This window comes from Amblyraja radiata, chromosome 14 (assembly GCF_010909765.2).
Source record: "Amblyraja radiata isolate CabotCenter1 chromosome 14, sAmbRad1.1.pri, whole genome shotgun sequence".
NCBI classification, from domain to species: Eukaryota; Metazoa; Chordata; class Chondrichthyes; order Rajiformes; family Rajidae; genus Amblyraja; species Amblyraja radiata.
Genome location: NC_045969.1, coordinates 32,983,294 through 33,009,090, shown reverse-complemented (window position 1 = coordinate 33,009,090; position 25,797 = coordinate 32,983,294). Strand labels below are relative to the sequence as shown.

At 42.5% G+C, this 25,797-nt stretch overlaps 1 protein-coding gene across 1 annotated transcript in view; it reads right to left on the bottom strand.

Annotated features, from left to right (window-relative positions):
* Positions 1 to 25,797, bottom strand: part of LOC116980644 (amine oxidase [flavin-containing] B-like) — a 119,934-nt gene that overhangs the window by 32,703 nt on the left and 61,434 nt on the right. Inside the window, exons 4-8 of the mRNA XM_033033058.1 lie at positions 16,897 to 17,001; positions 13,584 to 13,675; positions 8,230 to 8,371; positions 6,643 to 6,792; positions 1,118 to 1,277 (exon numbers count right to left, since the gene is read on the bottom strand). Of these exons, the coding sequence (XP_032888949.1) occupies positions 1,118 to 1,277; positions 6,643 to 6,792; positions 8,230 to 8,371; positions 13,584 to 13,675; positions 16,897 to 17,001 (649 nt within the window). The remainder of the gene's footprint in view (positions 1 to 1,117; positions 1,278 to 6,642; positions 6,793 to 8,229; positions 8,372 to 13,583; positions 13,676 to 16,896; positions 17,002 to 25,797) is intronic.

Genomic DNA, 25,797 nt, shown 5'->3' with positions numbered 1-25,797 from the left:
CGACATAACCATGGAAGTGCTGCTAATTATGAGCTTGCATGCCTTGACCGATGATGGAAGTCAGGGGAAAATCTTGCTCCCCAGACATTAGAAGGGAAGCCATTACCCACTACCCTGATTGCATTTTTGTAATCCCGTCACAACTGATCCACTGCAGGATGGAAAGCATCCAAGATTCTATTGCAAATCAAAACCAGCAATGGAGAGACATCAACTATGCACCTCAACGTTCCATTCAATTGGACTTTGCCGCACTACCTGTCCTTGTGTCTTTCTGCAGCCTGCAGAAAATCTCTTTGACCACAAGTGTATCAGTGGTGAGCATGGAACTTCCTGCAGGCTCTATAGGAGAAAGACATAGTGCATCCACAGGAATGGTTCTCCAAGCAGAGACTGTCAAAACCATTTGTCAAGACTGTCAAAACCATTTGTCAAGACCAAAGATCTCCGCTATAAGATCTTTGGTCAAGACTGTCAAAACCATTTGACCTTGCTTGGTGAGTAATGAGATGCGACTCTCCCTGCGAGATCCAGCACAGTCAGAGTCTCTCTCCCAATGAATCCTGACCTCAAACAGCTGTGATAAAGAACAAGACAATCATCCACCTCTTTCTGAACACTGCATTTGCCAAGAAGATTTGAACAAGATTGCAAGGGTCCTTCTGGAGATCTGTCATGCAAACTGCCTAACAAAGGATCCTCTAACCTATTGGCTGTTCCATGGCAGGGACTCATAGCAAAGCAAACGTTAGGTGCTGCTGAATATAACTTAATTAACTCAGTGAAAGATGCACTTTGGTCTACCCAAAACTCAATGGTCTTCCAGTGCACCTAGAAGTCTAAGTGAATGCTGCCTATTAGCAACTGGAGGCTGCAGATTTTGGATGCTTGTTAATTGTTTCTCATCGACCAATTTCTGTACTTGCGGATATAAATTATTTCAGTGCAGCTCATGGAATGCTTAATGGGAGCTTGTTCAACTCCCTTTAAATTTCAAATGGCTTTGACATCAATTGTGCTTAACTATAAAAGTACTGAACCAAAATGTTGTTAAAAGTTCATAACTTGGGTACAAAATAATTATTAGCATCAATTAGTCTTTTGGAAAGACACATACCTTTCTTCCTCCAGAAGTTTTCTTTGTAGTATACCATGCATTTGATTACACATCCCATGGGAACACGTTGGATAAGCTGGTTTCGCAGAGATGGAAGGGGTGGTTCGTAATGAATCTTTAGACTGAGGGTTGGTGGAATGGCACTGACAATATATTTTGCCTAAATAACAAAAAAAAAAGGATTGTTTGCTTTCCATCATTCCTCTATTTCCTCCCAGCAGCCTCATTTTCCCAAATAGATCTTTTGCAGATGGAAAACTAATTTCTCTGCTACAAACAGCTCTATGGAAACTAGTCCAGGGCAAAATTTTGGCTTGAGAACAGAACTGAAGATCAGGGTGAAATCCAAATTCACACCTTCCTCACAAAGAGATCTCAAATCTTGAAGCAAGTGATGGTTCTTCTATATATTCCTCACCAACAATTGATTTCAGTCTAGGAGTATTCCGTAAGAACATTAACAATAATCACATCAGATGCAAGCCTCAGAGCCCACTTTAGCATGGAGCAGTGATAGGTAACCCACCAAGACTCATGTTCATCCCAGAATACAAAGTTCTGCAGCTTCATTGTTACTGGATTTAAAATTTCTTCAGGGCAAAAATTAATGACATACTGAATCAGCACAATAATCTCCTCTAAAGGCATATATTTAGTCCCCAAAAAGTACATTTCCTTTCTCCAAGAAAACAAGTGCTGTAAATTTGTGCCGCATTGCAAAGAATTTTAGTACAAAATCGGGGCAAGAACATTGGAGATTGAAGATTTCTATGGGCCAGAAAATATTTCCTTCAATTTTCTACCACCTCAATCCACCCAAACACTAGATGCTTCTCCTCACTTTTCACATTAACCCACCATGAATCCAATTACATAATTAACATAGCTTAAAATTGGTATCAATGGCCTTATGTATTTAGCTTTACTGTTCACATTGCACGAGACATAGGTTGCAGCGAGAAATGCAACACACAACGGTAGGCAGCATCTGTCTAAAGATAGCTGAAAACTTGATAAACAATATTGTAATCATTATTTGTCTACTTTGCCTCGAGTTTCCCTCCAGTAGAAACTACAAGAAGATTTTGACACCCACCTATATTTCTGTATCCTGTATCCAAGGAAGGATCACAAGACTGAAGCAATAGGCTGCCAAATACTAATTGCTTTGGAGTTTGGTAGAGCAGCTCCTTTACCAGAAAGATTCTGTGCAAGATAACCAAGTGCCATCCAGCATTATTGCAGGGTCTCGATACAACAAATACATTATCAGCTCAATTGATTCTTCTTCTTCTTCTTGCGTATGGCGTGCACAGCACTAAAGTTGTAGGACAACTTGTTCTATATGATCTTATTTGATTGCGCACGCCGGGTTGATTGCTTTCGTCGAAACAGGGCGGACCACGTGAAGGTTGCAATCTTCCACCCCAATTGGTTCTTCAAGGCCTCCTCATAACAGTCAATTTACTGTTGTGTTGTGTCTTTTTAAAATTGATGGGGTTTTTTTCTAATAATGTAAATACTGATTCTGTTCTATTCTGTTCTGTAGTTGTTTGCACAATCCACAGACATTGCTACTTTCATTTCACTGCACATCTTGTATGTGGATGTGACAAATAAACTTGACTTGACTTGAAATAGCAGTCCGAAGAATGGTCTCGACCCGAAACGTCGCCTATTCCTTCTCTCCATAGATGCTGCGTCACCCGCTGAGTTTCTCCAGCATTTTTGTCCACCTTCGATTTTTCCAGCAACTGCAGTTCTCTCTTAAACATATTTTCTACTCCACTGCGAAATGACCTCATCATCTGTTCTTCATGCAGTGCTTGGGATGGTGAACTCATATCTTTATGGTGAGTGCATCCTCCATTGTATTTTCTGATAATAGTATTATGCTAAATGGACCTGACTCGGAACATATCCAGCAGATAAACACGGAGAACCCACGAGAGGCTGTGAACCATACATAGCAGCAACATTGAATTCCAGCACAATCAGTCTCCACACATCTCTCTCTCTCTTACAAATCATAAACAAGTTAGAGAATTAACTCTGGTTCAATGAGTATAGAACAACGTGCTATATACATGACAGTATCATGATGCTGACAAAACACACCAGGCTAAGCTATACTTTCAGATGTGCTCTTTCAGTACTATTGATATCTTTCTAGCAATAAGCAAAATGACATATTCACATTGTATCTGCAAAAGCAGGTCAAATCCATTTCCATCATTACTATCCTGCAACCCAACACCCAAACATTGCATCATCAACAGTATCATCAAGTGACATTTAACAAAACGTGCTTATAAATCCTTAGTTTACGTTCCACCAGGAGTACTGGCTTCGGAGCTCATCACAAACGTGGCCCAATAATGGGAAAAGCGCTGCTTGCCAGAGGCGAGATGACATTAACTGCTGTCGATGTCAAGGTATCCAATGATGAAGTTGGTATCAAGAAGTCATAGTAAAAATGAATTCAATCCAAATCACAAAAGACCGGAGTCATAAAGGAGAATATCTGAGCACATTAATGACCAGTACTTCCAGCTCCAAAACATTGCTCCATCACGCTTCAAACCATCACCTTTGGCCCAATCATCTTCTGCTTCCTCAATGCTTTGTCTCCATCATAACAACAGAAAAGAGGAAGATCAGCAATGTCCAATCTTCATTTTCATTCGCAATTTTTCAAATTACAAAACATTTTTTCCCGTTTGCATTTTGCAAGACCTAAACTGGTTCAATAAATGGCACCGATTGTTACCGCTAGGCAATTATCTATTCCAAAGATAAATCTAACCACTTCTTAAAATTTGACAGCTTTGCTATCGTCAAGTTCCCCACCATCAATATTCCGGGGAAGTAAAATCACCATTGGCAAGGTTTAGCTGAACTAGTTACATGAGTACTGTGGTTACGAAAGGAAGTCAAAGTGTAGGTATAATGTGGTGATCGTCTCACCTCCTGGTGTAAGTGCACATCACCCAAAAAGGCAGAAAGAGGCTCTGTAAACTGAACCCTTATTGCCCACAACCCGAGCCACCAACTAACCAGTCCGTGGCAGCAAACACTTCTTTCATTTTTTAAGTGGCCATCTCAAAAAGATTCTCTATAATAATTCACTATAATGCGGCACTGACATTATATGCATAATGAATTTCATTACATAATTGCATATGTGACAATAAATATCCATTGAAGTACAGGATATAAGGAATATACAGTGGCTTGCAAAAGTATTCATACCCCTTGAACTTTTCCACATTTTGTCACGTTACAACCACAAACGTAAATGTATTTTATTGGGATTTTATGTGATAGACCAACACAAAGTGGCGCATAATTGTGAAGTGGAAGGAAAATGATACATGGTTTTCAAATTGTTTTACAAATAAAAAACTGAAAAGTGTGGCGTGCAAAAGTATTCAGCCCCCTTTACTCTGATACCCCTAAATAAAATCCAGTGCAACCAATTGCCTTCAGAAGTCACCTAATTAGTAAATAGAGTCCACTTGTGTATAATCTAATCTCAGTATAAATACAGCTGTACTGTGAAGGCCTCAGAGGTTTGTTAGAGAACATTAGTGAACAAACAGCATCATGAAGCCCAAGGAACACACCAGACAGGTCAGGGATAAAGTTGTGGAAAAGTTTAAAGCAGGGTTAGGTTATAAAAAAATATCCCAAGCTTTGAACATCTCACGGAGCACTGTTCAATCCATCATCCGAAAATGGAAAGAGTATGGCACAACTGCAAACCTACCAAGACATGACCGTCCACCTAAACTGACAGGCCGGGCAAGGAGAGCATTGATCAGAGAAGCAGCCAAGAGGCCCATGGTAACTCTGGAGGAGCTGCAGAGATCCACAGCTCAGGTGGGAGAATCTGTCCACAGGACAACTATTAGTCGTGCACTCCACAAATCGGGCCTTTATGGAAGAGTGGCAAGAAGAAAGCCATTGTTGAAAAAAAGCCATAAGAAGTCCCGTTTGCAGTTTGCCACAAGCCATGTGGGGGACACAGCAAACATGTGGAGGAAGGTGCTCTGGTCAGATGAGACCAAAATTGAAGTTTTTGGCCTAAATGCAAAACGCTATGTGTGGCGGAAAACTAACACTGCACATCACCCTGAACACACCATCCCCACTGTGAAACATGGGTGCTTTTCTTCAGCAGGGACAGGGAAGCTGGTCAGAGTTGATGGGAAGATGGATGGAGCCAAATACAGGGCAATCTTGGAAGAAAACCTGTTAGAGTCTGCAAAAGACTTGAGACTGGGGCTGAGGTTCACCTTCCAGCAGGACAACGGCCCTAAACATACAGCCAGAGCTACAATGGAATGGTTTAGATCAAAGCATATTCATGTGTTAGAATGGCCCAGTCAAAGTCCAGACCTAAATCCAATTGAGAATCTCTGGCAAGACTTGAAAATTGCTGTTCACAGACGCTCTCCATCCAATCTGACTGAGCTTGAGCTATTTTGCAAGGAACAATGGGCAAAAATTTCAGTCTCTAGATGTGCAAAGCTGGTAGAGACATACCCCTAAAAGACTTGCAGCTGTAATTGCAGCGAAAGGTGGTTCTACAAAGTCAGGGGGGCTGAATACTTTTGCACGCCACACTTTTCAGTTTTTTATTTGTAAAAAAATTTTCCTTCCACAATTATGCACCACTTTGTGTTGGTCTATCACATAAAATCCCAATAAAATACATTTACGTTTGTGGTTGTCACGTGACAAAATGTGGAAAAGTTCAAGGGGTATGAAAACTTTTGTAAGCCACTGTATGTACTAATTACATGGATGATGTATGCTTTGGTATAACCAAGCAGTTTATTGATTTTGAAATCACAGGAAGACAAAAGTAGAATGGGTTTTACAGGGTTTCATCATGTGGTAACATATATCAACCATGCTGCCTGCATTTATCCACCTCAGATTGTACCAAAGAATTAGCTTCAATTCAATAATGTACAAATTATGCTGGAAAACATCCAAGAATATCCCATCCTTTGCAAATTAGCAGTCCATGAATATAGGAAGAAAAGCATGTCAATGAAAGTATTTTTGATAACTGCCATAATTATCACTCCTGTAAAGAATAAACCCAAATAGAAATTGCGTAAACTGCAATGGGACACTGCAATTCAGGCACAGTGCAGTAGTTATTGATCTGCCCATCATATTTTTAAGTTACTCAAGGATTGTTTCCACACCGTGGTTGGTAAGATGGAGACTGCTGCAAGCGTCATATTGTCTATTTCACACATCAAATTTGCAAAAGTAAGTTAGAAAAGTACTCCTAGAAACAACATGAACATGCAAATAATGTATTCCTGCAAACACCAATGCAAGATTTGGGCAGTATCTCAGTCCCGGGCAAAAGCATGTATGGCTCCACTGTATTTATGCTGACAGATAATGTCCCAGTAATATCTGGGCCCCTTTTCATGATTCCTTATACTTGACTGCAAAGTCCTCCTCAGGATAACATCAATTGACAGAATCATTTTCCTTACCTCAAACAGTTCATGATCAAGAGTCTCCACAACCACTGGATCTTGTGTTTGATCAATCCGCATCACAGGCTTTTGCAGCTTCACACAGTCTCCAAGGCGGCTCATTAATTGTTCACAGATCTGGCCAGATCCACCAAGAAACTTTCTCTCCTAAAAATGCAAAATATGCACCAATGGATTATTGTGAACTATAAAACAGTTTGTTACAATAGCTCCCTTATATTGGTGAAGACTTCTAAGGCAAAAGGAACTACCTGTAAAAGAAAAACAAGTCTTGCATTGATATTTTATAAACTCCAGGCAACCTTAAATATTTTACAGCAAGATAAGCACTCTCCGGTATGAATATAATTATTACATCGGAAACATATTGTTTAGTTTAGTTTAGAGATACAGCGTGGGAACAGGCCCTTCGGCCCACCAAGTCCGTACAACAATCACTCTGTACACTTATTCTATACTCTAGGGACAATTTACAGAAGCAAATTAACCTATAAACCCATGCGTCTTCAGAATGTGAGAGGAAACAGACGCACCCGGTGAAAACCCACCCAGTCACAGGAAGAATGTGCAAACACTGAACAGACAGACAGCACCCGTAGTCAGGATTGAACCCGGGTCTCTGGCGCTGTAAGACTGCAACTATGTGCAAACACTGAAAGAACAGACAGCACCCGTAGTCAAGATTGAACCCGGGTCTCTGGCGCTGTAAGACTGCAACTATATCGCTACACCACTGTTCCGCACATAGTTGTCATTAAACATGCAAAGCATGGTCATTAAACAAAATCCTGTAATAGCCAAGTTGTCCATATTAGAGGCCGATGTTAAGAGATAATGGGCTGGATTGTGTTTTATACACATCACCTTGGCTGCACCAAACTTGCATGGCCCTGAGGATCCAATTGAGCTGGAAGCCTCACTACTCCGGTCATTCCACACAGTGGAGCAGTGCATGAGCAGCAAAGAAGCCTCAGGTGATGTATCCTGAAGCCCAAAATCTAGCGTTATTAGTCTCAGTCATGGAGTTATAGTTGTCAATTTCTGAGAGACATGTCTTGTACAAAAATAGGGAACTTAAGGCAATGATATTAGGACAATGGATGATTTCATTTGGAACAATGGGAAAATGAGATGGCACAGCCACAAGAATTCTAATCCTGGAAAACGGGATACTCAGATATAGAAACATTAAATAGAGTCAATTGAAAATAACAACCTTCTAAATAAAAAAAAATGTTGAACAGCAATTACTTTTTGAACACTGAAAGAAGTCACTTTTGAAAATGGTTGCTGGTCTGTTAACAGCATGTACCTACATTTAAGAGAGTATTTTTAAGGTTTATTGGGAAGACATTCTACCTGCTATTCTCTCTGGAATCATTTATTCCAACAACAATAGGAGCATCTGGCAAAAATGTTGATGCAATCCTCAAATAATGCTCCAGTTAACAGAATGAAGTCACTAATCAACCACCTTTTTGTAACTACACAGCCAAATGCATACAAAGCAAGTACCAATTTTTATTCAGAAAGTTTCACTAAACATACCAAATAGAGATCGCAGCATTTAAAATGTTTGCTCACCTGCCCTCCATTAGTAGTTGAAAATATGCGCGTTGTCCCACCACACTGTTTGATATACCACAGGAACCAAAGAGCTGAGACTTCATGTGGTTCAGAGGTGACATTTACATTCACAAAGAGTGTAGCAAAAAGCTTGGCAACCCTGAATATTAAAATTAAAGGGAAATGTGAAGAAAATTAATCAGAAACTCCAAACAAAAACATTGTTAGCTTTCTTCAAGTACAGTTCCTCAATTCTTTAACTGATGGTTGTTGGCAAGAAGCTGTTCCTGAGCCTGGAGTTCACGGTTTTCAGACTCCCTATAGCTTCTTATATCCACTGGGAGGTCCCAGCAATGGCTGCCTCGCCAACAGTCTGTCTGTCCCTTCCTTCTTTGTGTTTTAATAGTATGTTTTAAATGTATGTTTTTAGTGTTCTTCAGCTTGTTTTATGTGGGGGGTGGGGAGGGGGGTTGGGGAAACTTTTTCTAATCTCTTACCTCAACGGAGATGCGATTTTTTTCCGTATTGTATCTCCGTCCGCACTGCGGCCTAACATCGAGGAGTAGCCGGCCTTTGCTGGAGACCACTGCGGTCATCTGCTTAACATCATGGAGCCCACAATCCCTTTGCCAGGGATCGACCGTAGGTGCTTGCGGACTTTAACATCACAGAGACCGACTTCGGGAACTCCAAGCCATAGGAGCTTCGACCGCCCCAACAAGGGAGCTTCGATCGTCCCGAAGCGGGAGCTTCGACCGCCGGCTGCGAGAGCTTCGACCGCCCTGACGGATGGTTCGACTGCCCCGACTGCGGGAGAATAAAGAGGAAGAAGCTTGGACTTTTTTGCCTTCCATCACAGTGAGGAATGTGGGGAATCTGCTGTGGTGGATGTTTATGTTAACTGTTATGTAGTTGTGTGACTTGTTGCTTTTTTGTTTAGTTTGGCTGTATGGTAATTTGACTATCACTGTACCTTAATTGGTACATGTGACAATAAAAGACCATTGAAACCTTGAAACCTTCTTCCGCGATGGCAAGAGCAAAATGAGAGCATGGCTAGAGTGGTGCGGATCCTTAATGATGCTGGCTGCCTATTTGAGGCAGCCCATCCTATTCCCTTCGATGGTGGGGAGGTCAACATCCATTATAAACTGGGCAGTGTCCACCACTTTTTGTAATCGTCTTCGTTCCTGGGCCTTCAAGTTGCCGAAGGCATGTACAATAACATTTAAAAGACACTTGGACAGGTATATGGATAGGAAAGGTTTAGAGGGATATGGTCCAAATGCAGGCAAATGGGACTAGCTTAGATGGGGCATCTTGTTGGCATGGACGAGTTGGACTGAAGGGCCTGTTTCTGTGCTGTGTGACTCTATGAAAAGAAACAGATCAATGTTCAAAGGTCACACCACAAAATATTCAAATTGGTGTAGAAGGGCATAATCCACAGAATTGAGATTCTGATTGACAAAGTTTGCTTAGTAACTCCTAATTTGTTTGGATTATAGGATAGAAATTGCAAAACTGCTTATTAATGCCATTATACTATTCTGGTCATCATGAAGCTGCTCGTGAAAGATCAGGAAATTCAATTCTAAGGTTCACTTAACAGTGATGTTGAGTTTGCCTGTGTAAACTCACTGCTGAAACGAATACTGTTTATATCCTCTATTGATCTGTTGCAAGTTCTCTCCACTATCAAGATTTAGCCCTGCAGGTTAAATCTTGGCCAGCACCTTGGTGCATTGCTATGAAATGAATGGATGCTGAAGAAAACAAAGGAAGGGGCGGGGTAAAAAGAGGTGATTACCAGAGGAAACTAGAGAACCAGTGGCTCCAAGAGAATTGCTAAGGACAAACTGCACCCCCTCCACATACACCTGGATCTCCTGCCATCAGGCAAGAGATATCGAAGCATCAAAGCCCGGACTACAAGACTGCTAAACAGCTTCCTACCACAGGCTGTGAGGCTGCTAAACAGTCACTCTGTACTCACAGTCACTTGATTCTGCGGCTGGCACGGACACTTTAATAACTGGCACTGGCCACTTTAATAACTGGCACTGGCCACTCAAATCAGCTGCCCCGGACATTTTTATGATTGGTTTATTGTATTTTAACATTGTGTTTTACCTGCTTTTAACTATTTATACTGTTCCATCAGGGACTGGATTGTTTTTAGTGTTATTATGTGTGAAATGTTTTAAATTTCATGTGCGATGCTCCGCTATTCCCTGGGAAACGTCTTTTCATTTTGCACTGTACAACTGTTGCTTGCAAGATGACAATAAAGGTTGATTGATTGATTGAAGAGGCATGGTCTTTGTGCACAAGGCCATTGTGACACTCCTCGGTTACAGCGAGACACACCTGCATGAACATGAAGTTAGCAGAGAGCTCTCTGTGAAGACATGGCGCTGTCTTTGAATGCGACTAATCTGGCGAAAAATACCTACTCAAGTAGACAAAAGTCTTCTCTCCTTTAATATGACTTTCCTGATACACCAGAGAACAGCAAACTGTTACAGATATCACCGGCAGCAACAAGAGTGAGACTGAGGCTAGAAAGTTGTAAGCGACAGATCTTGATCCCCAACAGTCAAAGCACACATGCATGGCCGTCCGAAGGGGGGGTGCGTTGGGTGCTACCCCCCTTTCCCCCCCCCAGAGTAAGAAAAAATCCCGAGGGAAAAAAAAACGGAAAAAAAATCTGGCCCGCGGGATAAGGGAGTGCCCATTTTTCCGAGCCGGTGGGGGGGGGGGGGGGGGGGGGTGCGGTGTCTGCCCAAGCCATCTTCCCCCCAAGCCACCCCCGCTGGGCCCACGCCACCCCCGCTGGGCCCAAGCCACCCCCAGCTGGGCCCACGCCACCCCCGCTGGGCCGCCACCTCCGCTGGGCCCACGCCACCCCCGCTGGGCCCACGCCACCCCCGCTGGGCCCAAGCCACCCCCGCTGGGCCCAAGCCACCCCCGCTGGGCCCACGCCACCCCGCTGGGCCCAAGCCACCCCCGCTGGGCCCACACCACCCCCGCTGGGCCCACGCCAACCCACGCCACCCCCACTGGGCCAAAGCCACCCACGCTGGGCCCACGCCACCCCCGCTGGACCCACGCCACCCCCGCTGGGCCCACGCCACCCCCGCTGGGCCCACGCCACCCCCGCTGGGCCCACGCCACCCCCGCTGGGCCCACGCCACCCCCGCTGGGCCCACGCCACCCCCGCTGGGCCCACGCCACCCCCGCTGGGCCCACGCCACCCCCGCTGGGCCCACGCCACCCCCGCTGGGCCCACGCCACCACCGCTGGGACCAAGCCACCCCCGCTGGGCCCATGCCACCCCTGTTGGGCTCACGCCACCCCCGCTGGGCCCACGCCACCCCCGCTGGGCCCAAGGCACCCCCACTGGGCCCAAGTCACCCCCACTGGGCACACACCACCCCCGCTGACCCCCACTGGTCCTAGACTCTCCCACTAGTGGAAACATCCTCTCCACACCCACTCCATCCAGGTTTTTACCAGGCTGGGACAGACTGCAACAGCTTCACACCATGTCTCAAAACTCGTGTCCTGTCCTGCATCACCCAAGGCAGCAGAGACATAATAGGAGAGGGCAAGCACCGTAACAAAGTAGCTCACGATGGTTTGGGTAACATTCAGGAATGCCTATGCATGCCACATCATGAATATTACTGAAGAACGGGTCTTGACCCGAAATATAATCTCCAGAGATGCTGCCTGACTCACTGAGTTACTCCTGCACTCTGTGACATGTCATCTATCCATGTTCTCCAGAGATGCTGCCTGACCCGCTGAGTTACTCCAGCACTCTGTGAAACATCGCCTATTCATATTCTCCGCAGATACTGCCTGACCCACTGAGTTACTTCAGCACTTTGTGTCTATTTTCCTTTCACCCATCTGCCCAAGCCCACTCTCCCCCCTCCTTTCCTATGTTCCTTCCCACCCATAAACCTCTCTCTGCCTTTACATTTCACTACTCTTTCAAATCTGCTCTACTTATCTACATTCATTTTTCTTCTTAACTTTTTAGTCATAGAATGATACAGTGTGGAAACAGGCCCTTCAGCCCAACTTGCCCACACCGACCAACATGTCCCATCTAAACTAGTCCCACTCACACGCGTTTGGCCCATATATCCATCTAAATCTGTCCTATCCATGTACGTGTCCAAATGTCTCTTAATCATTAGGATAGTCCCAGCCTTAACTACCTCCTCTGGCATCTCGTTCCATACACCCAGCACCCTTTGTGTGAAAAAGCTACCTCTCAGATTCCTGTTCATTTCTGAAATATTAGTCATAAATTTGGTGCAAAAATGCTCCAAAATAAGGCTCAGAATGCATCAGAGAGCATCTAAAACCCTAGAGCTTCCAGGGCCCTTAATTGGGCCCTGGACCCTGGCATCGAGGGACTTCACGCTTCGCGCTAATGATGTGCGCAGCGCGCACACTATTCTAAATTACATTTTTTGTAATCCTGTCATGCCACCCCCCTTTTTGGAAAGCTTTGTACGGGCCTGCACATGCAAGGTTGTGTTTGAAGTTACAGATCATGAATCATAATAAAGATAAACATTGCTAAAGGTATGAATTGCTTGGTTTCAAGCAAAATATGTTTGGCAAAATCTTATCATTCTTTGAGTATTCCAGACCACTAGGAGGAAGAAAATCTCACTGCAGATGAATTTTACATGTTACTTCATGTTAATGTCATTTGGACATCTTCCTCATAACTCCTCTGTTGAGTTGTTTGTTAATTATTTTGTATTGCTTACTCAATCTCTCTTCGTATGATGGACCCCTATCCCAGGGAGCAAGATGGTAAATGTTTGCTGAATTTCTCCTAGCTTAATCCACCCCCCCCTAGGATATCCTCCATCTCAATGTATCCTCCTGAATAGGAAACTTCTTTGACTTGAACCTTTCTGCCACCACCCTGCCTTGCTACAACAATGACAAGGATGGCACTTCAATAAATGTGCACACTCCCTATGTTCCCATCACTGCAGAACACATGTTTTGTTTTTTTAAACAAGACCAATTGTGGGGACAATACTGTCAGGAATCAGTATTTTTTTTTTAAATTGGATCTTTTAAAAGGAAGAGTTTTCAGCCATTTTTTAAACTGATTTGGTCATGATCAGCCAATTAAACACAAAGTCTACGCATTAGAAGCCTTAAGGAGAGCTAGGGCTCTGTGAGAAGCAAAGATACAGTGTGAGCTGGTTTAGCACGATGATGGGATTGGGCCCTGTGGTATTGTCGAGCAGAGTGGGACACTGTAGTTCTCTTTGGCACTAATTGGTCAATCTAACTTGTTTCAAGCAGAGGGTAATTTAAAAGTGACAAACTTGGTCCAGCAAAGCTTATCAATCAACTGTTGCATTGTTATTTTGTCCCATTCTTCAGCATGGGGTGCTTTCCATGGCGCTTCAACAGGTATCTGGAAGACAAGATGTATTGCACTTTACTCCAACATTATTACTCTCTAATTACAATCTAACTTGCACCAAACTTGCACTTGCACCTTGACACAAGGTGATTGGAAAAGTACTAATATTTCATAATACATTTATCATTTTGATAATATGGGGACTGAATTGAAATCCTTCTCGACTAAAACTAAAGCATGGATTCTGGTTTCAAATAAACAGTTATGCTGTCTTTCTTCACTTGTCTGCGTGCACCGTCCAGATGGCATTTTCTTCTGTACTTTTTCATCTATTTCTTAGAAATGCTCCTGTTCCCTTCCCATACTTTCATATATAAAGATCAATTTCCCTCCATCTCCTCACTCTTTGTGCCCCGCCAACCTTTAAACCATGTGCCAACTTCATTCTCATCTACACCATTCACTTTCTGAATTGTCCAGTCTTTATTCTTACCTCTTCAAACTTGTTTAACCATATAAATTCAGCTCTTACCAGCCTTGGATCTACTGTACATCCAAAACTCTGGTCTTTCCTTTCATGTGCACTCCTGTAATTTCTGTCAGTTTACCAATTGTATGTTCCTAATTTAATTGCAACAGATGTATTAAAAAATCTACATCCAGTACAACAGGAAAATGCTTCAACATGACATTTACTGTCTGTTCCTTCATAACGCCGGGGCTAGCCCTCAGAGCGACTTTGGAATGGTCTCTTCCCTATTGTGTCCTGTTGACCGCAAGTTCTCTTCCTTCTGTCTGTGATTACTTTTTCACTCCAGACCATTATACACATTTTCTCTTTGATTTTAAACAGAATTGGAGAACTTCCTGAGTTATCTTACCCATGTCACTTTAATATTTTTATTTTTATTATTAGTCCTGTTTTTTCTTTTTCAGTCTATGTTATTAATTATCAGCTTGGCTTGCTCTCTGATAGATTGACCACACCATGACTCACACTAATCGTCTGGCATTCTGTTACAAGCTTCTTTTGCTTCAGTGAAACCACGTTTTGGATGTTTCTCACCCTCACCCCCACCCCTCCCAATTCTCTCTGCCCCCAAGTCGACTTGTTTCAAGTACTATACTTGTTGGAACCCTCTTTTAGTTTAGTTTAGAGATACAGTGTGGAAACGGGCCTTACAGTCCGCACCGATCAGCGATCCCGCACATTAACACTATCCTACATGCACGAGGGCCAATTTACACTTATACCAAGCCAATTAACCTGCAAACCTGTACAACTTTGGAGTGTGGGAGGAAACCCAAGATCTCGGAGAAAACCCATGCGGTCACAGGGAGAACGTACAAACTCCTACAGACAGCACCCGTAGTCAGGAACGAACCAGAATCTCTGGTGTTGACAAGCACTGTAAGGCAGCAATTCTACCGCTGCGCCACCGTGCCGCCCTTTGTAGATGTAATGGATTTGTTCTGGCCTCATGTATCCATCTGCTTCAAACATAACACTTCAGCCTAAAGTAGCTGATGTTCACATACTGCATGCTTTCATTGTAATTAAATTCTTTGCAATTAGAATTGTTTTTATCTTAAATGACTAACATGATTTGCTTCTTGACCTCACATCATGTGACAAATGACACTTCAGAAAAAGAAACTTATCCATTAAAATATAATCAGCTCCTAATCTTTCCCCAATTCTTGGCTGATTTATTCACTCATGAATCTCTTCCTGTCTCTCCTAAATCAACCCCCCCCCCTTATTTCCCCCTCTCTTTCCTGGGCTCCACCTGTGTGCTCACCCATTTCTCCACCACCCCCTCCCCCCACATACCCTCCTTACACCTGTATTATTTTCTGTCTTCACATTCCATACCTCTCTAAAGTCATGAAAGTATAAAAACCTCAAAACACCCTGATCTGGAAACGTAACAGTTTCTTCATCTTCCTTCATCATCAAAATCAAACTCCCTACTTAACAACATCCTACTTAACATCACCTAGAAAGACAATAGTGGTTCAAGAATGTGGCTACATTTCACCTTCTCAAGGCAATTAATCAGGGACATTAATTGTTGGTCTACCTGGAGAAGTCCCCAAATTCATTAATGACCAAAGCTCCTCTTTTTATGTCCTACATAATCAGAATTAGAAATAGCTACTTTCCTATAACTATCACATTCTTGAACAGACATTCACATCCCTAATCTCACCTCAGTAACGGAATACTACGGATCACCTCTTGCACTACCATGGACTTGTTTTCTAAATTGGTTTTACACGCATGTCTTCTTTTTTGCATAGTCTTATTTTCGCTGTCTTGGATAATAAGCGAGTTCGGTATTCCGAAAAACGCAAGGAAGTCGTCCAGCTCCGCAATGGCGAGTCCGCAGGCTCCGCGACCGGAGCCCTCGAGTTGGTTCCGGTTGGAGGCTGCTGCCGGCTCCACGATGTTAGGCACAACGACACCGGAGACCCGACAGGGAAAAAGTCGGGTCCCCGAACAGGGAAGAGATTAAACGTTTAATCTCTTCCCTGTACGGGGACCCGACCACTGGACTGCACCGTCCCCCCCCCCCCCCCCACATATACACAGCGAAAAAATAATTAAAATTAGAGCTAAAAACATACATCTAACGGGACAAAAATTTTAAAAAGTCAGACGGACTGCAGTCGAGCTGCTGCCAGTAGGCGCCGCCACTTCACAGATCTAAAGCAATAAAAACAACAAAATAATCTTGGCTTTTAACAAAGGAACAATAAATACATCTAATTCATAGTTTGAAAGCAGTATTTTCTTACCTAGAAGAATCAAAGCTGGAAAATACAGATGAAACGAAGGTTCAGCTGCTCAGCCACCAACAATGTTTATGGCGAGTGACCTATGACCTGGGCATGCACAGTCGGAATACTGAACTCGCTTATTTATGTGTAATTTATATTCTTCTGCGTTGTCTGAGTCACTGTGGCTGCAATGCTGCTTCAAGCAAGATTTTTCATTTTACATAACTCAACATACCTGCGCATATGACAATAAATATCTGATTTGAAATAGAGCTGTCAGGCAGCTGATGTGATGGAGATACACATCACTTCTCTTCAAAATAATTACACCAAACTTTGGATTCAAAAGTAGAATTCCAACCATACCTGCTCAACCCACAACCACTACTTATTATATTTGAAAGGTTTCATCATAGAAATAATTCTCAGAACAAATCTATAATATCTATGAAATGCATTATTTAAAAATCCTAAAGATTACTCTTTACCTCTTTTCCCATATCATCCAGGGTTCTCCAAAGATTGTTGTAATCCATGTAGGCAAATGGATTCCACATGGGTGGAAATGGGCCCTTGAAAGGATAAGATTTTCCCTAAAATAAAAAACAATGATAATCCTTTAAAATTGCTTATGGAGCTGCAAACAAAATAGAATATACAAATTATTTTTAAAGTATCAATACCAAGATTCTTAGGAGAATTCATTTTGTTATACGCATAAATATCAAACAACTGGTATCCAGGTGGAATTCAGATTAAGCATTACAATAAATCAATGTGAAAGGTCTCTGAATGATACTCTGAATGCAGAACAAAAGATTCTCTAAAAGTAGCACTTTATTCCATTTATGAGAATGAGAACGACATGTCTCTCCAACTTGTGCAACTCCCCAGTTTCCAAAAACGACAATAAGTCATGGTTTAAGTCAAATGCTTTCAGAAATAAATGCACTGAAGCTTGCTCCCTGGTTCCCAATCAATATTCTTTTCAAGGAAGCCTTCACACCAGGAGCCGTGCCACACAAAATGTACTGATACACTTTTTTGAATCCATCAACAATGGAAAATAAATTGCAGACATGATTGCACACAAGTTAAATTTCATTTTTGTCAGATTTCAGGATCACAATCAATTGCATCATCTATGATGCGTGTAACAAGTAAGAGTGCATAACCAAAGAAACAGCGACACCCAATATCTCATCAAGGTGCCTTTATGTTGATTTGCTGAAATCATCCAACCAAGAGCTAAACAGCAAGTGACTTTAGATGGGGAACACCTCAAAGGAGATGTGCCCTACAGTAATGTTAGTCAGCATCAAGGTTTCCTCCTGGACTGGTTTGATTCTCTGGAGTAGTTGGCCTCACTGGGGTGGGTAGAGAAATTGGGAAGGGGGTATTGCGCAGGGAGCAGTTGAGGAGATAAATTTGTTTTTGGCACTGTTTTTCTTACCTCCTGTTAGATTACATGGTTCGGGATTTGGGGGTGGGGGGGGTGGGGGGGGTGTGGGGGTGTGGGGAGTGAGTGAGGGTGACGTTTCACTACGGGTTCTGAACATCATTTCACTTTGCCAATGTTCTTACTCTTGAATAAAACATTGTGGGTCCCCACGTTTTGGAAGACTTGGCTTACGAAACTCCTACTTTACTCAAATTCCCCCAAACTGTGCTCTCAACTACACTACATTAATCTCATTATTCGGAAACAACGCAGAAATCAGCCATAGAAAAAGCCAGTGTATTTTCCAACTGTCCTTCAAGTGATATCAAAGGTTATGAACCCCGGGTCATCTCTCGTTGTTGTGGTTCAATTATTCTTAAACAGACAAAAACGCAAATAAAATCAGTGATCGAGCAGTACAATCATTATTACGCCAGGCGTGTGTGGTAAAAACTCTTTACAGTATGCTGATAACAGACTATACAGAGACGTCCCACACAAAGGGACGGTGATTTCAGTACATGTATATATACCCCACTTTTCGACGATTCAGCTATTTGTTATCTATAAAGTTTAGTACAGCCTCTTGCTTCTTAAGACTGACAGATACTTAAGATTGACAGCATCAGAAGATTGACAGGTTCTTCTGACAGAGGAAGGGTTAGCCATATATGGTTATATGAGGTTATATTTCTGCAGAACAAGCATTTTGTTTTTTTCTCTTATGATGCACATTATAATCTTATAGTCTGAATTCTCTCTCAATGTTTACATGGTGCTTGTTATCTCACTTATGTTATTGGAAAGGGGCACAGTCTGCTAGCTTTGTTAATGTACTGGAAGCAAAGGTTAGTGCTTTATTGCTGGCTTTGCAATTTAATAGAAGACGGCGAAAGCCTGTCTTAGTTTCAGCGGAATCCATTTTGTATCTTTAAATCTTTATTAACTTCCACATTGTTAGCACACACATTTTTTGTTAATAAACTGCCAATAATTTTCTTGCTGATTGGCAGATTAACTCTCTTCCTCCCTCCGTCACTTCACTTTGGCTGCATTCAGACAAACATCTGTTCCAGTTGGCTTGCTGGTAACAATACCCAATATCCATGCTTATATTCATCAGCCTACAAGCTGCCAATCAGGCGTTCAGGCTAAAGATTTCACATTACGACTTTGGGGGAAATTGTATGTTTTCGACTACCAGGAAATGTGAGGTTATGGGCAGTCCTATGGGATGGAGTCCTTGGGGAAAGGGAGAAGGGGTGGGTCTGCCTCATGGTAAACTCTTTGTTTCAAAGGTTTCAAAGGTCTTTTATTGTCACGTGTGCCAATTAAGGTACAGTGATATGGGAATTACCATACAGCAATACCAAAAAAAAGCAACTACATAAAGTTAATATAAACATCCACAACAACAGATTCCCCACATTCCTCTTTGTGATGGAAGGCTATGAAGTCTAATCTTCTTCCCTCATTTTTCTCCCACAGTTGGAGCAGTCGAACCACCCACAGCCGGCGATCGAAGCTCCCACGTTGGGGCGGTCGAAGCTCCTGCGACTTGGAGTTCCCGATGTCGGCCTCTAACCAGAGACCGCGAGCTTCGCGATGTTAAAGTGTGCAGGCAGCCACACTAGAGCTCAGAGGTTGATCCCTGGCAAAGGGGTCGCGAGCTCCATGATGGTAAGTCCCGCAGGCACCCGCGGTGGAGCTCTCGAAGTCGGCCTCCAGCAAAGGCTTTCAACTCCTCGATGTTAGGCCGCAGTGCGGATGACAACATGATACGGAAAGAAATCGCATCTCCGTCGAGGTAAGAGATTAGAAAAAGTTTCCCCCAACCCCCTCCCCCACTCCCACATAAAGAACAAAAAACATATTTAATACATACTAAAAAACAACAAAGAAGAAAAGGACAGACAGACTGTTGGCGAGACAGCCATTGTTGGTGACACCTGATGGTCAGATGTGGTGTTCCTGTCCAATTCCTGTTCGCCACACCTTGAACACCTAGAGGTGAAGTGCCTTTCCTTCTACCTCCAGAGGGAACTCACTTCCATCATCATGACTGCAGTAAAACGTCCCATCTCAGGCAGACACCTACCGAGCACTGTAGGAACTTCAAACCCGTGGTCAACAAACACCAGTCGGCGTAACCCAAAGCCTTTCCTACCATAGCTAGGGACTTCAACAAGGCCATCTTGAACAATTCACTCCCAAACTACAACCAACATGTTGTCTGCAGCAGCAGAGGCTCAAATATCCTCGACCACTGCTGTTCCACCATCAGAGATGCCTATCTCTCTCGCCCATTGGGAAATCTGACCCCGTCTGTGCTCCTTCCTGCATATAGCCAGCGGCAGAGGAGCACAGCTCCAGTGGTGAGGACTGCATAGAGTTGGTCAGGGAGGTAGAGGAACGACTCGGGATTGCTTGGAGTTCTACGCACACTTCAACATGGAGAACCTTCCCAGGCCCCCATAGACCCATTGGTGTTGCCAGCTCAGTCATCAAGGCTGACATCAAATGATCCTCAGGCTATTGAATATTACAAACTCCAAACTGCCTGGATTGCACTGGGGACTTTGAGCTTTGGTTTATTTTTGCACTATCTTGAGCTTTTTATTTATGGATTTTTTTCTTTGTTTATTATATTATCTATTGAGTATCGTGTTTACAAAACTGTGCTGCTGCAAGAAAGAGTTTCATTGTTCTCTTGGGATATATGATGATAAAACACTCTTGACTCCTGTTTTTGATTGGAAAAATCCAGCACGGAATCAAACCAAAATCACTATTCAAATCCCACTTTGACATGTTTTTCAGACTCTACTCTCTTAGCACACTAATCAAGATGTAATCACCAGCCTTATTGACACGAAGTTACTTGAGATGTAGTGTGGAACCCTGTCAATTGCCACATACTATTTTTCAGCCAATCTTTTATTATAAACAACAGGTTTCCATGTTAACCTGGCATATAAAATGAAGAAGACAAATGACTAAAGAAAAACATAAGTGACACACAGTGCACAGCCATCATAGCTGCTACATCACAACTCCAGTGACCTGGGTTCAATCCCCACCTCAGGTGCTGTGCGTGGAGTTTGTATGTTCTCTGAGACCACGTGGGTTTTATCAGGGTGCTCTGGTTTCCCATCCTCCCCAGTAGGTTATCTGGACATTGCAAATTGCTTATAATGTTCAGGTGAGCAATAGAATGCGAGGGCTGTTAATGTGAATGTGGGAAGAAAAAAAGGTGTCGGGTTGGGTTAGTATAAATATCGCTGCTTGATGGTCGGCGCAGATTTGCCATGTTAAAGGACCTGTTGCTGTGTTGTATCTCTCTGTGACCAGCAGGAGTATACACAAGTGAAATCATTCTGGACACATTTGACAAAATTTCCAATCTCATTTTTAATTAGGGTCACAGTACGTTCAATATCACAGCACAGATTTTTTTACCATTTTGTCTCAGCACCTATTGTAACCCAACACTCTACTGATTGAAGCTTTAAAGGCAGGGAACAAGCACCCTGCTGAAAATAGGTAGCAGCATCACTGCACAAAAATCAATGTCCTATAATGCCAATAGGACATCACCGCAACTTTGAAGCACTCAGCAAAGTATTACTGTACAAACAATGGCCTGACATAGTTCTCGTGAACATAAGAAGCAGCAGTAGGTGGAGGACACGTAGCTTCTCACACCTGCTTCATCTTTCAATAATATGGCAGATCTGACCTGTTCCCCATAGCCCGTAACTCCCCCTTGGCCCAAAAGTCTAACCTGGCTTTAAACATGTATAACCTCCATTTAAAAGACATCTCGACAGGTACATGGATAGGAAAGGTTTAGCGGGTCGAAGCCCAAACGCAGACAGGTGGGGCAAGGGAAGATGGGCATCTCGATTGGCATGGACAAGTTGGGCCGAAGGGCCTGTTTCCAGCATGGATGGCTCTATGACCTCCACTGCTGTCCACAATTAGCTACCATCAGAGAAGATGTTGCTCATTTCAATTTTAAATGGCAACCCCACAATCTCAACCTTTCCCCCCCTAATTCTAAAGTCCCTGATGTAGCGAAACACTCTCTCCTCAATGTTCTTGTCAAACCCACTCAGCATCACACATTTATTTCCAGGAATCATGGCAAGTCTATCCTTAAATAAGAAAACTAAAATTGTATGCAATACTCCAGGTTTGGTCTCATCAATGAAAATCAAACAACAAAAAAAGAAATGCTGGAAAATTGAAATAATATCAGAAAATAAAGCAGTTCAGACAGCAGCAGTGGAAAGAGAAACAGACATTTCAAGTCTGGGACTCTCAGATGTAGCAAGGTTCCTCCAGTTTTACACTTTATTCTTTTTGCCTAAAGGCTCACAGTCAATTTGACTTCTAATTACCTGCTGTATCCTGCAAGCTAATCTTTTTTTTAAATTTCAGTACATGGGCATTCAATCATCTTTGCATAGTAGCTTGCTGCTCCATTTTGGCAACATTCTGCTTTCCTATTCTAATTACCTCAAATTTCTCCATATTATGTTTCATCTCTCAAATTTTTCACCTACTTCAGTCCTTTTATGTCCCCTTTACAACTTGCTTTCCTACTCATCTTTATATTATTAGTAAAATTGGCCAAAATGTATTTGGTCCTTTCTAGTTAGTCATTAACATACACTGTAATGAGCAGGAGCCAAGGAACTGATCTGTGTGGCTCCATTGTTTCAGCTTAATCCCCATTCCCTGTTTGTTTGCCAATTCCTCTATCCACGCTAAGTATATTACCCTCACAGCTTGAATCCTTCCTTACCTTATGCCATCATATCAAATGCTTTCCAGGTCCAAATTTTTATGCCTTCTGACTCCCTATTATTTAATCTGATCACTAAATTCTCAAAGAATTCTACTAAATATGTCAAACACGATTTTCCTTTCATAAAGACACAAGGCCTCTGCTAGATTATATTATGATGTGCTCCATGTCTCGCTGCTATTTACTTGCAAATAGATTCTAGTTTTTCTTTTCCCCCAAAGAATGATTTCAGGCTAACTGGCTTGTAATTTTGTTCCATTATGTCTCCCTGCTCTCTTGAATAGAGGCATTATAATTACAGCTTTCAAATCTGCTGGGACCTTATTAGAATCCAAGGGACTTTTTAAAGAACACAGTCAATGCATTCAATGTCTCTGCAATACAGGCTACAGGGCTCAGAAGAACATTAATACTGAGATGCCAAGTATGTAAAAGCAGAGATTTGCTCATAATCTGAAATACATGAAATTCAGTTGGAGATGCTGTAAAGGTTTAATGAATCTTTGTGAAGAAAGGGGGAGTAGTCTATCAATATTTGAAGAATCCTGTTTTTGAAGCTACAGGCATTTTAAGGAGAATTCCAGCCAGTGTTGCAAACCTGGAACACAGACAGATGTGTTGGAAGGCTCTTGTTTGGCAACAAAATGCGACATATTTTGCAGGAAATGTAACCCATTGTTGTATTAAGACAACATGACAACATTGTTGTCAAATTGTCTATGTTATATTGAAACCAAACAATTTTAATATGAAAAAAATTCAGTCAATTGCACTCAGAAAAGCAGTTGAAGGATATAGCGTATTTATGCTAAACAGAGATGGGATCCTTACCGTCAACTCAGTGAAATCTCTGATACACAAATTATATGATGATAATTGCTTACCATGTGATGTGGCCAAATTACAATATTTATTTTACCAAGATCACTGCTCATAACAGTGTACTTGGTAAATTCAAAGTCAACAATTGATTAAATTTAGACCATTTTTATATCTAAAATATTCAAGAAAACAATAATCCAAAAAGCTATGTATTTCTTATTCTTCTTAATATGTGCTGCCACCATAGACTTAAGCATGCACAACCCCAGTCTCTGTTCCTGCACCCCTGCAGAACATTGGGACCAGTGACCATCATTCTATTAGTTTTAAAATAGGTATGGAAAAGGACAGAACTGTTCCACAAGTTAAAATTCTATTTTAGACATGGTGAATTTTGACTGTTTTCAATGTAAGTTTGCAAAGGTTGATTGGAGTAGGTTGCTTGTGGGCAAAGGGACAAAGGACAAGGAGCAGGGAGGTTCTACTGCAGTTGTACAAGGTCTTGGTGAGAACACAACTGGAGTATTGCGTACAGTTTTGGTCTCCAAGTCTGAGGAAAGACATTCTTGCCTTAGAGGGAGTACAGAGAAGGTTTACCAGACTGATTCCTGGGATGTCAGGACTTTCATATGAAGAAAGACTGGATAGACTCGGCTTGTACTCGCTAGAATTTAGAAGATTGAGGGGGGATCTTATAGAAACTTGCAAAATTCTTAGGGGGTTGGACAGGCTAGAAGCAGGAAGATTGTTCCCGATGTTGGGGAAGTCCAGGACAAGGGGGTCACAGTTTAAGGATAAAGGGGAAATCTTTTAGGACCGAGATGAGAAAAACATTTTTCACACAGAGAGTGGTGAGTCTCTGGAACTCTCTGCCACAGAAGGTAGTTCAGGCCAGTTCATTGGCTATATTTAAGAGGGAGTTAGATGTGGCCCTTGTGGCTAAAGGGATCAGGGGGTATGGACAGGATACGGAGTTGGATGATCAGCCATGATCATATTGAATGGCGGTGCAGGCTTGAAGGGCCGAATGGCCTACTCCTGCACCTATTTTCTATGTTTCTATGTTTCTAAGTGAAGTTTTTAAAGGGGATAGAGCAAGAGTTGAAGATCTGCATGTCCCTATTAGAGTGAAGGGCAAGGCTGGCAGAAGTAGTGAACCCTAGATGTTGAGGCTTTGATCTGAAGGAGGAGGTACTGGCAACTGGGATCATAAAAAATAGACGTGAAAAGGAAAAAGGAGGCATGAATTAGATTAGATATTAAACAACAGTATGATTAAATGGTAGCAGGATTTAGATCAGTTCTAGATTTAAGCAGAGAGAAGGGCTTTAATCTGAGCAAATATGAGGTGTTGCATTATTGGGAGTTGGAATGTAAGGGGAAAGGACACAGTTAATGCCAAGACATTCCAAGGGGCTCTGTAAAGGGTGCAGAAAAGGTTTGCCAGAAGGATGCCTGGATTAGGGTGTATTAACGATAAGGAGAAGTTGGACAAATTTGTATTGTTTTCTCTCGAGCATCAGAGGCTGAGAAGAGACCAAATAGAAATATGTAAAGTTATGAGAGACATAGAGTTGACAATCAGAACCCTTTTCCAGGGGAAGAAATGTCAAAGACTAGAGGGCATAGCTTTAAACTCAGAGAGGGGAAAGTTTAAAGGAGCTGTGTGATAATGAGATGATCTGCTTTCTTAACACCTGGTATCTTTTCAGAATCCAGGGTGCTTCCCTCTGCAGAGGAATCTTGCTTTTCCTATTTGATGACCGGAACTGGCTCCTTTTCCCAGATATACAATGTCCCGAGGAATGGAAACTCCTGCCATAGTGGGCCTTGCCTCTGGCCCTCCAAATAGTCATCATGAGTCAAAAGACCAAATTCAAACACCTTTCACCGATAGGGAAATTGCTGCAGAATAAAGGATTGATTATTGTATGGAGTAAGGCCATTCAGCCCATATAATCTGCGCTGGTGCTTTCCTCCATTGTGCCACCTGGCACCATCCCATTGCCCCGCTCACATTGCAACTATTGGATTGTACACACAAAGATAGCACACTAGTCCTTTCATCTTTTCCCTTGTTTTTCCAGAATGAAATTCTTTATTAATTACTTTACTCCCAAATTCTCTTTGTATTTCTCTGACACCAGTTCTGCACATCTGATGATTAATGTTTCTGAGGAGTTCCAAAACTGCTCACAGCTATACTGTTTCCAGGAGCTCCCAGGCTGCCCCCTCTTCTTGGTTCTTATCCATCTAGGTTAGACAACAGTCAAGGTGCAGCGAGATGCAAAGCGATTTTCATATTCAAAATAA